This window comes from Myotis brandtii, unplaced genomic scaffold (genome assembly GCF_000412655.1).
Source record: "Myotis brandtii unplaced genomic scaffold, ASM41265v1 scaffold23, whole genome shotgun sequence".
NCBI lineage: Eukaryota > Metazoa > Chordata > Mammalia > Chiroptera > Vespertilionidae > Myotis > Myotis brandtii.
This window is the reverse complement of record NW_005358649.1, coordinates 3,031,531-3,048,152: the sequence shown is the minus strand read 5'-3', so window position 1 is coordinate 3,048,152 and position 16,622 is coordinate 3,031,531. Positions and strand designations below refer to the sequence as shown.

Below are 16,622 nucleotides of genomic sequence, written 5' to 3'. Positions count from 1 at the left end.
TTTTTTTTTTTTTTCTGGGCCAGCTTTAGCTCTGAGGCCTCGCTGCTGAAAACATGGATACAATGTTTCGGTCCGGCTGGGTTTCAGTCCGGCTGTTTTCTGGGGTTTTGTTTACCTTCTTATTTGCAACATAGTATATAGTTGCTTAGACTTGCAGATGAGAGGCTGGCAAGTGAGGCGGGGAATGTTGGAGTCTGCAGCAAGCAAGCCTCATGCTCGCTTCAGTGCCTGGCTGCCGGCCGCCATCTTGGCTGACAGTTAATTTGCATATACTCACTGATTAGCCAATGAAAAGGGTAGCGGTCGTACGCTAATTACCATGTTTCTCTTTTATTAGTGTAGATATTTTCATTGATTTCAGAGAGGAAGGGAGAGGGAGAAAGATAGAAACATCAGTGATGAGAGAGAATTATTGATCAGCTGACTCCTGCATGCCCCCCACTGGGGATCAAGCCCGCAACCCCGGCATGCACCCTGACCAAGAATCGAACCATGATCTTCTGGTTCATAGGTTGACGCTCAACCTCTAAGCCACCGCGGCTGGCCAGGGTTTCTTTTTAAGATGATAAAAATGCTCTAATATTGACTGTGGTAATGGTTGAAGATGCCTGTGAATACACTAAAAAAACATTGAAATGTACACTTGAAATAGGTGAGTTGTATGCAAATTATATCTCAATAAATCTGTTTGTTTGTTTTTAAAGAACACACTACCACAGTAATCTTCATAAATTTTTTTAAAGCTCTTTCATCCACAGACCACCAGGAAAACACAAATTACTCTCTGGAGTGGTGATCAATTAATTAAGCAATAGTTATTTACAAAGCCTTGTCATAGCAAAGCAGTGAACACACAGATAGTCCTCAGAAGCACACATTGATGGATTGAGTCTTTGCCCCAAAGATGAATCAGATGATTTTCTAAGTGGTCTCTGGAATAAAATACTCTTTTCACTTTCCAGGGGTTCAGAAAAAGAATAGTACTCAACTGCTGTAAGAAATCCCTGGAAACTCTATGCGAAGTTCTCTGAGGGACACAGAAATACAATTTCTGGTCTATGTAAGCTTATAGTCTAGTTAGCAAGATATACTACTGGACACAAAATGAAAACAATAAGCAAAAGCATTGTTTAACCTTAAAAGCAACCATAGCTAAGGGGTTCTGTGGCCCAGAAAAAAATAAGAGAAATAATACTTAGCAATAAATATTTAATGAAATCCTACCATTCATAAATGTGCATGCACATTTATACACAGAGATTCATGCATACTTCCAATGGTCAGAAAATTATTTGCAATATAAGCCTTTATTACTAACTAGTTGTATTTAGCAGAAAATATGATTATATTTTCTACACATGAGGAACAATACATAACACACAAGAGTCTAATGAAAAACTAAGATGTTATATGCAAAAGGATTAAACTTCTTTGCCAAATAATTCTAAATTTTTATGTGTATTGCTATTTTATACATATGTAAACAATTTTACAAAAATAATGACATCAAAACCAAGTCAAAATATACCACATACTGGAGAAAGAATGTAAAAAATAAAAAATTTCAGGAATAGTTATAATCTATAAAACACTATCACATATAATGTCTTACTGATTTTTCACAACAGCCCAGGAGATAGTTGTTGTTATTATGTAATGCTCACTCTACATATAGAGAAACTGAAATTTAGAGAGATTAAATGACTCATTAAGGTCTTCCAGGTAATAGTATCAAGGCAATGAAGCTCAGATCTTTGAGTTTTCATATCAAAATTTCTACAATACAATATGTTAGGACACAAAACTAGTCTCAATAATATTAAGAAGACTGAACTCATATCAAGTATCTTCTCTGACCATAATGCTATGAAACGTGAAATCAATCACAAGAAGAAAACATGGAGGCTAAATAACATGTTACTAAACAACAAAATGAAAAGATAATCTACTGAATGGGAGAACATATTCACCAATACATCTGATAAGGGGTTAATACTCAAAATTTATAAAGAACTTATAAAAGTCAACACTAAAAAAAAAACCAATCCAATTAAAAAATGGGCAAAATACCCAAAAAGACACTTCTCCAAAGAGGACATACAGATGGCCAATAGACATATGAAAAGATGCTCAATGTCACTAATGCAAATTAAAACCACACCTGTCAGAATAGCTATCCTATATAATAAAAGCCTAGTATGCAAATTGTTTGACCAGGAGTACAACCAAAAGTTCAACCGCTATGACATGTGCTGACCACCAGGGGGTGGCACAGAACATGGCGGGCATTGGCAACGCAGCACTGGCAGCGGGTGGCAGTGGAGGTGATGCCAGCCCCAATGGGCCCTGATGAGAGCAGGACTGTGGTGGGATGGTGGAACAGGTGAGCGGGCGGCACCAGGCCAAGGCGGGTGCAACCTGGGGCCCAATCGCCCTGCTAATCCCCCACTGACAGCGACCAGCGGCAGTGGCAGGGGGCGGGGCCGCCGCCCAGCTCCCAGGCACTGAGGGAGCTGGGTGGGGGGCCTGACCCCAATCGATCACCCCGCAGGTGGAATGGTAGAGCACATGATGGGGTGGCGCCAGGCCATGGCAGGGTGCCAGGTGGGGCTATAGGGCTGTGAGGCTGGGGGTGCGAGCTGGGGCCCTATCTCCACAGGCCACCCCAAGGGACCCCACCCATGCACGAATTCGTGCACCAGGCCTCTAGTCATCAATAAACCAACAAACAACAAGTGTTGGAGAGGATGCGGAGAAAAGGGAACCCTTGTGCACTATTGGTGGGAATACAGATTGGTGCACCACTGTGGAAAGCAGTATGGAGTTACCTCAAAAGATTAAAAATGGAACTGCCTTATGACCCAGTCATTCCACATCTGGGAATTTATCCAAAGAAACCTGAAACACTAATTTGAAAGAATGTATGCACCCCTATTTCATTGCAGCATTATTTACAATAGCCAAGATTTGGAAGCAGCCCAAGTGCCCATCAGTAGATGAGTGGATAAAAAAGCTATGGTACATTTACATAATGGAATACCTCTCAGCCATAAAAGGGAAGAAAATTTTACCCTTTGTGACAGCATGGGTGGACCTGGGGAACGTTATGCTAAGTGAAATAAGCCATTCAGAAAAAAGACAAGTACCATATAATTTTACTCATATGTGAAATTTAATGAACAAACTGGACTAATAATAAGCAAAATAGAGACAGACTCAGATAGAGAGCAGGCAGGCAGCTCTAGTGGGGAGATATTGGGGGTGGGATTGAGAAGAAAAGAAAAAAGAAAGAACTCATGGACACGACAACAGTGTGATGATTGCAGGAGTCCGGGTTGTGGGTGGAGGTGGAAAGGGTTGGGGGGATAAATGGTGATAAAAAATAATAAAATAAAATAAAATAAAGAGAAAAATAATTTTCTACAATACCATGAAAAGAAATTGCTGATTTCAGCCAAGAACTAGGACTACTCAGAAAGGTGTATATGTCTATACACTAGGTATCAAAAGAAAATTTTTAAAGAGCAATTATTGTAGCAGTAAAGCTTTCAAGTTTCAGGTTAGGCAAAACGGAAATATAACAACATCCCTAAAAACTATATATTTTTATTTTTTCTCTAGTCATTTTCTACCATCAAAGCAATATTTCTAGTAGAAAGAAATTATAAATTCCCTATACTCTGTTGATCTTTATGTTCTAAGAATTGAGGTTTAATACATACTAAGTTTAATATTTTTTAAAAGTACTTTGGTCTCACTTTCACAAAGTAAGACATGCATGTCTTAAAACTAATAAATACAGCTTAAATGCAGAATTTTCTCCATAACAAACTGAACCAATTAGCAAAATGTAGTCTCTTCCCACTTAGAAAAACTCAACTTTTAATATGTTGTGATCATGAAATGGGCATCGGCCAGAGTTAGAGTTCATTATACATCTCTGATTCCCACAACCATAAGGACAAGCTTTGATTTCTATTACAATTGAGAATGAGCCTGAAGATACTCTACAGGAAATTAACGTTTGGCTTTGGTATTCTCCTGGCTTGTAGCGACAGTAGCATAAACCAGGGAACCTATTAAGCAGCACATCCAATTTGTCTGTGCCTTCATTGCCCTCTAGTGGCTATTTTGAAACTAGTTATTAAAAGTGGTATTAGCCTTCAAAAGTCAGTAGTGGTCCTCAAAGTAGAAGGGCAGACCAGCAGCATCAACAACATCCAGGAACGTCTTAGACATACAAATTTCATGCTCCACCTAAGATCTACTAAAAAAAAATTGTGAATAGAAATCTAATAGATCCTCCAGATTATTCTCATGTACACTAATGTTTAAGAACCACTAGTGTAAGGGAAGCCTTCTATTCATATTTCAAGTAGATATGAAAGTATATGGGTGTATGGGAATGTGAATTTTATGTGTTAACTTGATTGGGCTAAGGGATGCTCAAATAGCTGGTAAAACATTATTTCTGTGTGTGTCTGTGAGGGTGTTTTTTCCTCAAATTAGCATTTGAATTGGTGAAGTGAGTGAAGCGAATGCTGTCCCCAGTGTGGGTGGTATCATCAATCTGTTGAGGGTCTAAATAGAACCAAAAAAGCACCAGAAGAGCAAAATCACTCTGTCTGAGCTAAGATATCCATTTTCTCCTTCCCTCCGACATGGGTGCTCCTGGTTCTCAGGCTTTCGGACTCAGATGAGGACATACACCATTAGCCCCACGATTCCTAGGCCTTCAGACTTGGACTCAATTACACCACAGGTTTACATGGTTCTCCAACTTGCAGACAGAAATCGTGGCCTTCACAACCACCTGAGTTCCTATAATAACTATCCTCATATCTATCTATCTATCTATCTATCTATCTATCTATCTATCCTATTGGTTCTGTTTCTCTGGAGAACCCTGAGTAGTACAATGCATATGACTGTTCTTTTATGAGAGTATTGCTCATAATTATTCCCATGCTTTTCCTACATTTGAAAATGCCTTTGATATGTGCAGAATAATCTAGAAAAGTGTATAATTAGTTGGGAAGATTGAAAAGTGCTGTATATCTATGACTGAATGATATAGAAAAAAGTAGAATAAAATAAATAAAAGTAAATCCATTAGATATTAAATGTTCACTTTAAGAACTTGCTAACTAGCCAAAACATCTGACCAAGATCTATCCATTTGTTTCTTGGCTATAAAATCAATGGGAAAATGTTTGTTGATGAAATGACCATTCAATCCATGTTTGTGTGGGGCATTTAATATTCAAGTTCATTAGTAGATATATATTGTTTTATAACCATTTTTTCCATTACATAAATTGCTACTTCCAATATTCATTATAGCATTATTCATGATAGCCAAGAGGTAAAAGCAACCCAGTGATGGATAAGTAGAGAAAATGTGGCATATACATAGAATATAATATTATTCAGCCTTAAAGAACAAATTCCTGCCCAGAAGTGTAGCTCAGTGGACCTATGAACCAGGAGGTCATGGTTCAATTCCTGGTTAGGGCACATGCCCAGGTTGCAGGCTCAATCCCCAGTAGGGGGTGTGCAAGAGGCAGCTGATCCATGATTCTCTCTCATCATTGATGTTTCTATCTCTCTCTCCCTCTCTCTTCCTCTCTGAAAGAAAGAAAGAAAGAAAGAAAGAAAGAAAGAAAGAAAGAAAGAAAGAAAGAAAGAAAGATGTATGTATGTGTGTGTGTGTGTGTGTGTATATAATGTTGTCACACATGCTACAATATAAATGAATCTGAGGACATTATGCTAAGTGAAATAAACCAGTCACAAAAATACAAAGAATGTATAATTCCACTTACATGTGGTATCTAAAGTAATTAAATTAATCAAAACAAAATAGAATTGCAATTGCCAGGGGCTGAAAAGAGAGGGAAATGAGAAGTAGTTGTTCAGTAGGAACAGAGTCTATTTTGCAAGATAAAAAAGTTACAGAGATGTACAAGGTAAATATAATTAACACTACTGAACTATACACTTAAAAAATGGTTAAGATGGTAAATTTTATGTCTTGTTTTCTTCCGCTTCCCTTCCTTTTCCTTTTTCTCAACTCAATCCATCCCCAACTCAATATGCACTGAATCAAGAAAATGCAGGTGAGAAGAACAAGTGTTCTGCTCTCTCTTTCCTTTTGCAGTTCTCCACAACAGGTGCATCAGTTTTAGTTCAGGAAAAATGAGGAGAAAGTTGGAGAGAAGCTCAATTCCAGTCTTCAAATTATGGGAACCAGACCATTTCTTCCAATTCAAGCTCAAAATGGCTACTCTGCCTGACAACACACAAATATATCTAAGTTCTTAAGGTCTTCAAAACCAAATGAAAAATTAATTTAAATAATAAAAATATTAATATACTCACTCTCACATTCATAAATAATGTACCATAACTGATCTCAAGTTAAAGAAAGCAAAACTAAGAAATAACACACACATAGACACACAACATTTTCTTTACTAACCAATGAAACAAAAAATAAGAAAATACGTCTCATAAAGGATAGCTTATTCCATTAGGAAATACTTCATTCTACATTCTATTTGCACTGGTTTCCCATCAATTTCATCAGGTTTTCTTTCTTTACTTTTGTTTGGGTGCAAAGTCCCATAATAAACAATAAGAAAAATAATTCCAAGGATAAGAGCAAGAGCTATAATAATACTAATAGGTATAAAATAGTCTGAATTAAAAATAGAAAGTGGGCAAAACCACAACACAATCAATATTCCCAGTGTGGCCAGTACCCTTACAATATAATAACAAGACATTGGACATTTGGTATTCTGCCCCTGAATATTAAAAAATGTAAAAATAAGAACAAATCCAACAACAATCCTGTATAAGAACTCCATACTTATGGAAGCACAAAACTTAGTTTGGTTTTTAAATGCCCACAATATACCTAAAAACCAAAGAAATGACAACAGACATAAAGCAATCTTAACATTTAAGAATAAAAGAAGTACAACACTCAGCATCCAAGATAATAATGTAAAAAACTTGTAAAAGAGATATGTGAGTTTGGGACAGGGCCCAGTAAGGACATTTTTATCAGGTAAGGATTTTCTTAAAGATATTTGATAATCAACAGTCGACCAAGAAATAGCACAGCAAGAGACCATGAGGGCTGCATCTACAAAACAAAACAAATTTTAAAAGGTATATTGTTACAAGAATAAAAATTACAATATTAAATTACCATATGCCGTACATGCTTTAACTGTATTTACACATACCCACAGACATGCCAGGTACTTTATTTATATACTCATCTCATCTAATCCTTCAAGATAGATATTACTATTCCCATATTACATATGAAGGATTAATGCTTACAGAATATATATTATTTGACCCAAGTCATACAGCTAGCAAGTTGCAGTTAAGATTTGACTCTAAAGCTACCCAATTCCAAAGATGGTGTACTTAACCACTGCATTAGACTGCTTTACAAGATTCTGAACTGTACAACTAGTATAGTGAAAACTACATACTATACTCTGGAAATTCTCTAAGACATTACTGTTATAAACCTAGCTATTCCAGTCTTTGGCTTTGACCCTGGGCATATATCTAATTTACTAAGAGACAGCATCATGCGAGAGAGGAAAGTGGGAAGGAAGGAAGGAAGGAAAAAAGAAAGGATGGGAGGAAAGGAAGGAGGAAGGAGGGAGGAGGGCGGGAGGAAGGAAAGAAAATTTAACGTAAGTATGAGATGGATGTCAACAAGCTCAATTTCCCATCCTATATAATAAAAGTCTAATATGCTAAGTGTCCAACCGTTCTCCTGACCATTCGACCAGTCACTATGATGCACACTGACTACCAGGGGGCAGACACTCCAACCAATAGGTTAGCTTGCTGCTGGGTTCTGGCCAATCGGGACTGGGCGAGATGGCCGGACACACCCTGGAGCCCTCCTGTGGTCCCTCCCCGGCTCTGATCGTGCATCTGTGGGGTCCCTCGGCCTAGCCTGAGCCCTCTCGCAATCCGGGACCCCTCGGGGGATGTCGGAGAGCCAGTATTGGCCTGATTCCCCACAGGCCAGGCCGAGGGACCCCACCAGTGCATGAATCTGTGCACCGGGCCTCTCGTCTGTATATATTTTTATTTATTTCAGAGAGAGACAAAGATAGAAACATCAATGGTGACAGAGAAGCAGTGATCAGCTGCCTCCTACCTGCCCCACACTGGGGATTGAGCCCACAACCTGGGCATGTGCCCTAACCAGAAATCGAACTGTGACCTCCTGGTTCATAGGTCTATGTTCAACCACTGAGCCACCAGCCAGGCTATCCAATAGTCTTAGATATTTTCAGAGGGAGAGTAGATTCAAATAATTTAGCCTTTAGTGGTAGAGCTGATTTACATAACCTGAGTTTTTCATCTGCTTTCCATCTTCTAAACACTTGTTGATATTTCTAATCTGCTATTCCACTCTGCATTCTATTTGTTCTTGTGGGTTTATATTATTTTTAATCCTTTACTCTCCTTATTAGTGTGGTTCAGGAAGGAGCAAAAATAAAAGAATATGTTCAGCCTTCTGAAATACTTCTATAAGTAACCTGATTTTTTTTAACATTCTGAGTTATTCTTCCTGATTCTCAAAACAATACATGGTTACTGTAGAATTTTGGAAATCCAGAGAAAAGTGTAAAGAAGATTAAATAAATTCATTCATAATCTCACTACCCATAAGCAGCCACATTAACATTTTTCATATTTTCTTCCAGACACTGTTCAATATAATAATTTCTTTGTATCCTTAAAAGTATGCTCATAGGAAATTTTATAAACTGTTTTTGTCTAAATTTTATTTTAGAATTACTTTCCTGTCATTAAAAGTTATCACTATTTTCTGTGGCTAATAGTTTTTATAGTAACATTGTACAGTATCTTATTTACCAATTATTCTATTGTTAGACAATTAGCTTTTATTTATGTCTTTATTTATTTTGCTATTTTTAGCTAATACCTCAATTTCTTACTTCAAGGAGAAACTAAAGAATGAGGATAAAACCTCATAATATGAGGATAGAACCTCATAATATGAAGATAGTCACTGGATCCCATTGTGATCCAGATGCTATGTACTACTTGGAATCATCAGCAGATCTACCATATGATAGGCTATAAACTCTAAATGTTCAACTTCTAGTTTCAGTAACTATGTGGCACAGAACACATAAGTCCCAACCCACAAATTATTTGCATCACAAGGAAAAAGAGGTCTTATACACAATAGGTTCATTTCAGTGTCTTATTAACAAGCAAGGTAAAAATAATATTAGAAGGGACTACAACATTGAAGTTTATGGGAAATTGGAAACAGAAAGACTACTTAGGGAAAGAAACTGATCTCACAGGTGAGTCTAGCATAGAGGGAACTCCAGGAAAGATGACAATCTGGTACTCTGAGATTAATCCAAGTCTGCATGAAACCTTAGTCATTACTTTTTTTTAACATCTCAAATTAAACAACTATTAAATGGGGTTTTTTTATGGAAATGTCAAACTGTCCTTTAAAATTGAATATTTTACCTTAACAATGAAATATGCTATAATAAAACAACATATTGGTCAACTTTCATGAGTTTTGTAGCATTTGCACTTTCATCTAATGATTCCAATTCTGGAAATTTACCCTATGGATATACTTTACACATGCATAAGATTATTTACAGCAGCATTTTTTGCAACAGTAAAATATTAGAAACAACCTAACAACATAAACCGGGGCTTGTTAAATAAATCATGGTATATCTATAATTTGTAATACTATTCAGATAATAAAAATGAATGAGGGAGCTCTTCCTGTACTGATATGAATAGATCTCCAAGACATACTGTTAAATACTGCAAAAAAAAAACCTGTTTTTATTTTAAGTTACTATTTATATAAAATAGGGGGAAGGAAGAGAGAAAGGGAGAGACACAGACAAAGAGATAATTAATATAGGCTTTTTAAATTATTTTCTAAAAGAATCATCGAAAAACTGCCAAGTTTCCTTTCTGGGCAAACAAAAGAAGGAATGGGAAAAAGAAGGAGGGAGGCAACATATCTTTATATACTTTTAAATATTTAAATCATGTCCTTCTTTTTAAAACTTAAACAATTCTATAAAGAAAAACAATATAAAATTCTAAAACCTGCCCTAAAGTTATGTAGTTAACATAAGAACTCAGAGGTATCCATCTAACAAAGGGTGTTAAGAAAGACTTACACTGACTGATATTTGCTTGACCGTGTTCCAAACAGGTATAGAGCTGAAGAACAAGTTGTGGGCAGCCTTCCAGGTAGGTTTCAAATAGCCTGAGCATGCTCAAATCAGTCACTCCATCTATAACTTCTCTATGTGGATCAATTTGTTCTTCTATGAAGTTATCAGTTTTGCTGCTATATTTGAAAGCCACATGATAACCCTTTTTCAAGGCAAACCAATACCTGTAAAGTAAACATGGTCATTTGTCTTGTGTAATATATACTTTATAACATGTATATTAATATACACAATAATTTGAAAAAAGTAGCATATGTTTAAGTACAGATTTTTCCCACAAACTTTCTCTACTACAAATTTCTTATGGTGGCTTTATTGAGATTCAAACCCTATAACTTTTTATTTCATGTTTGATGTGCCATTTTGTGCTAGCACTGTTAAATATACATTACTCATTTCATCCTCACAATAATTGAGATGAGTAGGTATTATTCCCATTTTACAGATGGGGAAACTAAGGCTGAAAAACAGTAAGGTTATTCACTGACAGTTACATAGAGAATAAGGGGCAGACCTAGAGTCCAAACTGAGATCTTATGATTCCTAGTCTTAACCACTGAAAGACAAACTGCAATTTTCAATTCATACAATTTATCTTTTTTAAAAAATTTATTTTAGAGAGAGGAAGGGAGGGAGGGAGAAAGAGAGAGAAAGAGAGAGAGAGAGAACATTGATGTGAGAAACATCGATCAGTTGCCTCCTTACAGGCCCAGAACCAGGTATCAAACCCACAACCTGGGTATGTGCCCTGACTGGGAATCTAACCCACCAACTTTTGGTGTATAAGATGACGATTCTACCAACTGAGCCACAGCACATGTGCACTAGGCTGCCCAACCCAGGCCCTGCTCCAGTCACAGACAACCAAATTAACAGGGAGCTTCCACACACATGTGCACACTGGGCCACCCCACACCCAACATAGGAGCCCCTAAACATATAAAGCAAAAATTAACAGACAATATTACAATAATAGTAAGGTACTTTAATACCTAACTTAGATCAATGGATATATCATGAGACAATAAATGAATAAGGAAACAAAGACCTTAAATGTCACATTAGGCCAAACTGACTCAATAGATTATGTATAGAATATTTCATCCAAAAACTGCAGGATACACATTTTTTTCAAATGCACATAGAACATTCTCTAAGACTGATCACATATTAGACCACAAAAGAAGTCTCAATAAATTCAAGAAGACTGAAATCATATCAAGCATTTTTTCAACCATATTATCAAACTAGAAATCAACTACAAGAATAAAACTGGAAAAATCAGAAACGTGGAGATAAACAACATGATATTAACCAATTGATCAAACAGAAAATCAAAAAATATCTGGAGACAAATTAAAATGAAAATACAACTTTCCAAAATCTATGGGATGCAGCAAAAGCAGTTTTAAGAGGGAAGTTCATAGCTATACAGGCGTATCTGGGTTGCAAGTTCCCTGCCCCAGTTGTGGCTTGTTTGGGAGGCAACCAATTAATGTGGCTCTCTTGCCTAGACATTTCTCTCTCTTTCGCTCTCTCTCTTTCTCTCTCTCTCTTTCTCTCTCCCCCTCCCTCCTCCCTTCCACTGTCTCTAAAATCAATGGGAAAAATATCCTCCAGTGAGGATTAACCAAAAAAATTAAAAATTTAAAAATAAAGTGAAAGAGAAGTTACAACTGATAACATCCTATATAATAAAAGCCTAGGTGGCGTCATACACGACATCATCACAAGATAGCCACCACAAGATGGCCGTCACTAGATGACCAGCAGGGGAGGGCAGTTGAGGGTGAACAGGCCAGCAGGGGAGGGCAGTTGTGGCAATCAGGCCAGCAGGGGAGAGCAGTTGGGGGCCATCAAGCCAGCAGGGGAGGGCAGTTGGGGGCGAGATCAGGCCAGCAGGGGAGGGAAGTTGGGGGCATCCAGGCCAGCAGGGGAGGACAGTTGGGGGTGACCAGACCTGCAGGGGAGGGCAGTTGGGGGCGATCAGGCCGGCAGGGGAGCAGTTAGGTGTCAATCAGGCCAGCAGAGGAGCGGTTAGGGGGCAATCAGGCTGGCAGGCAGAAGCGGTTAGGGGCAATCAGGCAGGCAGGCAGGCGAGTGGTTAGGAGCCAGAGGTCCCGGATTGTGAGAAGGATGTCCGACTACCAGTTTAGGCCCACAGGGATCGGGCCTAAACCGGCAGTTGGACATCCCCCAAGGGGTCCCAGATTGGAGAGGGTGCAGGCCGGGCTGAGGGACAACCCTCCCCTGTGCACAAATTTCGTGCACCGGGCCCCTAGTAGAAATATAAAGAATCATTATATGCCAACAAATTGAACAGCCTAGAACAGCTGTGGGCAAACTACGGCCCGCGGGCCGGATCCAGCCCGTTTGAAATGAATAAAACTAAAAAAAAAAAAAAGACTGTACCCTTTTATGTAATGATGTTTACTTTGAATTTATATTAGTTCACACAAACACTCCATCCATGCTTTTGTTCCGGCCCTCCAGTCCAGTTTAAGAACCCATTGTGGCCCTCGAGTCAAAAAGTTTGCCCACCCCTGCACTAGGAAGGTCATGGTTTGATTCCCAGTCAGTGCATATGCCAGGATTGCAGGCTCAATTCCAACTGTGGGGCGTGCAGGAGGCAGCTGATCAATGATTCTCTCTCATCATTGATATTTCTATCTCTCTCTCCTTTTCCCTTTCTCTCTGAAATCAATAAAAAAAATCTTTATTTTTTAAAAAGACTGAATCAGGAAGCACCTCAAGACATGAATTTAAGTGTAGACCACATTTTACAGAAACTATAGACATCTCCTAAGAATAAAATCAATGTCTCTAGAGAGCACTTGGTGAAGGCCTCACAATTTTTTCAGGGGCAATGACCAGAACATAATCATGGATACTAGCCTAGGCATGCAAGAAACAAAGCAATATGAGTACCCAATAGTAGAAGCAGAGCCAGTAGTAACAAACTTGTAAAAGCTTCAGATATTGAAATTGTAAATGAAACAGCTATGCTATGTGTAAAGATATAAATGGCAAGTCTGAAATATCTACAGTGAACAGGAAACTACAAAAGGTGACATAGCAGACTTTTGAAAAGAACCAAATACAGCTTCTGTTATAAGAGTCTGTTAGATACAGTGAGAATATCTAACTTACATTTGCTTGTAGCCCAGAAGGCAAAGAGACAGAAAATGTTAGAAAGTAATGACTAAGAATTATGCAGAAGTGAAAGAAGTTTCAAAGAATCATGAGAACTAGCAAATCTCAAGCAAGAGAAATAAATCTATACTTAGATATATCATAATTAAACTGTAGAAAACCAAAGGTAAAGAGAAAAATCATAAGAGCAACCAGAGGGAAAAAAGACTGTCACCTAACACTTCAAGAGAAACAATAAAAAACAAAAGACAAGAGAATGTAATACAAAGAGATAAAATAACTAACTACTCATCTCAAATTATATAGCCACTAAAATATCTCTCAAGAAAGCTAATGAAATACTGACATTTCTAGACAACCAAAAACTGAAAAATGATGTCACCAACAGACTCACAATAGATGCAATTCTGGACCTCAGGCAGGCAGAAGAAAAGTGATCCATAGTGGAAAGTCTGAGATTCAAGAAGGAATTAAAAATAAAAAGAATAGTAAATATATAGGTAAGTATAACAAAATTTAGCTATATAAAACAGAAATAATAACACAATAATATGGTCTAGTGAGATTAAACACAAGAATTAAAATGCCAGCAATATTAATGTACAGTATATGTTGGGAATATGGTACATGGAATTCAAGTGTTTTGAGGTCTTTATATTATTTTTAAGAACAATAAAGGTTCTGTTCAACTTTAGACCTGGGATAATTTAAGACAGCACATTATGAGATAACTCAAGATTGCACTTTATGGACTATGCTTCTATATAGGATGTAGTATGTTGGAGGAACCAATCCTCCTGCCAAAACAACTAAAGAAACTGGAAACTGAGCTGATGTTTCTGCAGATATTTGTTGCCTGGAGGTACAAGGGCAAGATGTTGAAAATATGGATTTTTCTCAGGTAGAGGGTTATTGTTAGAACAGAAAAAAATAGCAGAGGTTTTAAAGATTTTGTAGGTCTAAAGACAGGGATCTCAAAAGCTCAGTCAGTTTTCCCCCCCCCAGGACATTTAACAAATTTTGAAACTATAAGATAAAGGCTAACTCTAAGCAGAAAGTCTTGAAAAAGCAAAGCAGAATTTTTCTGACAGTCTTGTGATGCCAAGGAGATAAGGACCCAGTAGTATTCAGGACATGCGGGAGGGAGCATGACTACACCAGGCTCTCAGTGCCCTAGAAGGCTGCACCCTAGGAGCAAACCAAGAGTAGACTGAACCTCGCTCTAAATGTCCCGGAGAGAAAAGGAAAATAGTGTTATCTGGAGCCTCTATAATTTTTACATATAATGTCTAACATTCAATAAAAATTATTAGGTATGTCAAAAGACAATGAAAATCAAGGCAATTTTGCCTTTTATAATACAATTTATAATTTATAACACAATGTCCTGCAGTACCTTCAAGCCATTATTTGAAACACCAAAGAAAACAGTTCTGTAGATATGAAAATTTTACATTTATAGAATGGCTAATAAAGAATTTACCATATTTCTAAACTCTCAGCAAGGTAAATGTTATCCTTCTCTAGATATTATAACCTCATAATTCTCATTATTGCTCATGCAGAATATTCATTAAATCTTATTTATTACACATTAAAAACTTATCAGCACTTTTACTCCATCCCTTTAAACATTTTCATCTTATTGAAAACAAACAGTTTCAAAACTAACCTCCAATATCTACACCTAAAGTACTTTCCAGCTTCCCTAAAACCTGTACTTTTTTCTCATTGCATATTTTGTTTCTCTTACATGTTATAACCTTACTAACTCTAGCTTTAAAAAGACAAAGTATGTGAAAATAATTTGAAAATTATAAATCTCCACACAAATTTAATGGCATTTATTATTATCATCAATTAACATATAAAAAGCCTGAAAATTCTTAATACTTTCAACTAGTCACCATGAATATGTTGCTTTTTAACAGGACAGAATCAGAAATTAACCTTTATGTAAGCTATTAAAATGGTCCGAATTCCAAAATTAAATGTAATAAAACAGTATGTTATCCTCTTAATGTGCTTTTAATTTTTCTCTTTTAAGATATACAGATATCTTAAAAGTAAAGAGAAAAATTGCTTTTAACAGAATTAAATCCCTTAAGGTAATATTGAAAAGGTCATATGAAATTAGATATACAGATAATCATGGAATTTTTAAGGCCTATTTAGATATTAATTTCTTTAACTATTAAAGTTTTTGAGCATGATTCTTAAAGCTGTTTCTAGTTCTGTGCATGATTCTGTACCAGCTTACCACATGGCTACTATATTATTGCAGTAAATTTTTCATTTGGTTAAATCAATGGTACAAGTAACTTAAAAATTAAGTGCTCTAGCAGAGTTGCAAGTGATAAACATATTTGCACTATTGGGGTATGAATATAAAACAGAAGATCACAAAACACAGAAATTAGTCTTTTTCCTTCTCATAAAAAGTGAGCACATATCAGAAAAAGTAACTTAATTAGGTAAACTAAAACATTAATAAACCTGGAAAATTCTGACAGTACAGCAATGACTCATACAAACAGCAATAATAAGGAGCAAGTAACCTTTGTGCTACATGCAAATAGGGGACCTTTGTACATTTGACAACCTAGGTACAGAAAGGCAGTTTCTGTTCGAATAAAAGAAAAATAGTGTTAATGATCAAAAGTGTATGCTCACCTTGTAAAAATTCCTCCTTGCAAGCAGTGAAGTAGAAGAAAACGATGCTGACTTTCTTGGCCTGCTTTCTTTAAATCAGCCTTGTACCAAGAATAACTAAAACATTGGACCACAAGTGTTCCAACAAGCATAAAACTTACTGTTAAAACACCAAAAACATATTGTCCTTCATGGAAAAACCTAACAGATACCCAGATGTCCACAATTAAATCAGTTATATAGATTATAATGCCAACAACTGACATCATAAAATTCGATTTAGTATATTTCATTATGAATCACTATAGCTCTTAGTTGTCTACTTTCTTCTCTGATACAAAAAGAAAAAAAAAACAGCTTTTGTATAGCACTGAATTTTATTTTCTACTCTCTAAATCTATTTAGAAAAACAAATATTATGAAATTGGAACACTAAAATCAAAGTGACTAATTTTAACTTTCTTTTCTAAATCTCTAATCTAGGTTTAATGTTACAAGGTTTTATTCAATCTTCTG

The 16,622-nt window shown here is 36.6% G+C and overlaps 1 protein-coding gene across 2 annotated transcripts; it reads right to left on the bottom strand.

The window, feature by feature from the left end:
- Positions 1 to 6,524: 6,524 nt before the first annotated feature.
- On the bottom strand, positions 6,525 to 16,399 carry XKR9 (XK, Kell blood group complex subunit-related family, member 9). 2 transcript variants are annotated; one of them, XM_014539791.1, is made up of 4 exons: positions 16,128 to 16,196; positions 13,849 to 13,906; positions 10,245 to 10,465; positions 6,525 to 7,153 (listed from the first exon to the last, which is right to left on the bottom strand). In XM_014539791.1, exons 3-4 carry the CDS (start codon positions 10,339 to 10,341, stop codon positions 6,525 to 6,527), a joined length of 726 nt encoding a protein of 241 aa, XP_014395277.1. In that variant the 5' UTR covers positions 10,342 to 10,465; positions 13,849 to 13,906; positions 16,128 to 16,196. The 2 variants fall into 2 exon arrangements, with proteins under 2 accessions (XP_014395277.1, XP_005866423.1); XM_005866361.1 differs by lacking the exon at positions 13,849 to 13,906 and having other exon boundaries at positions 16,128 to 16,399.
- Between the last annotated feature and the right edge of the window lie 223 nt (positions 16,400 to 16,622).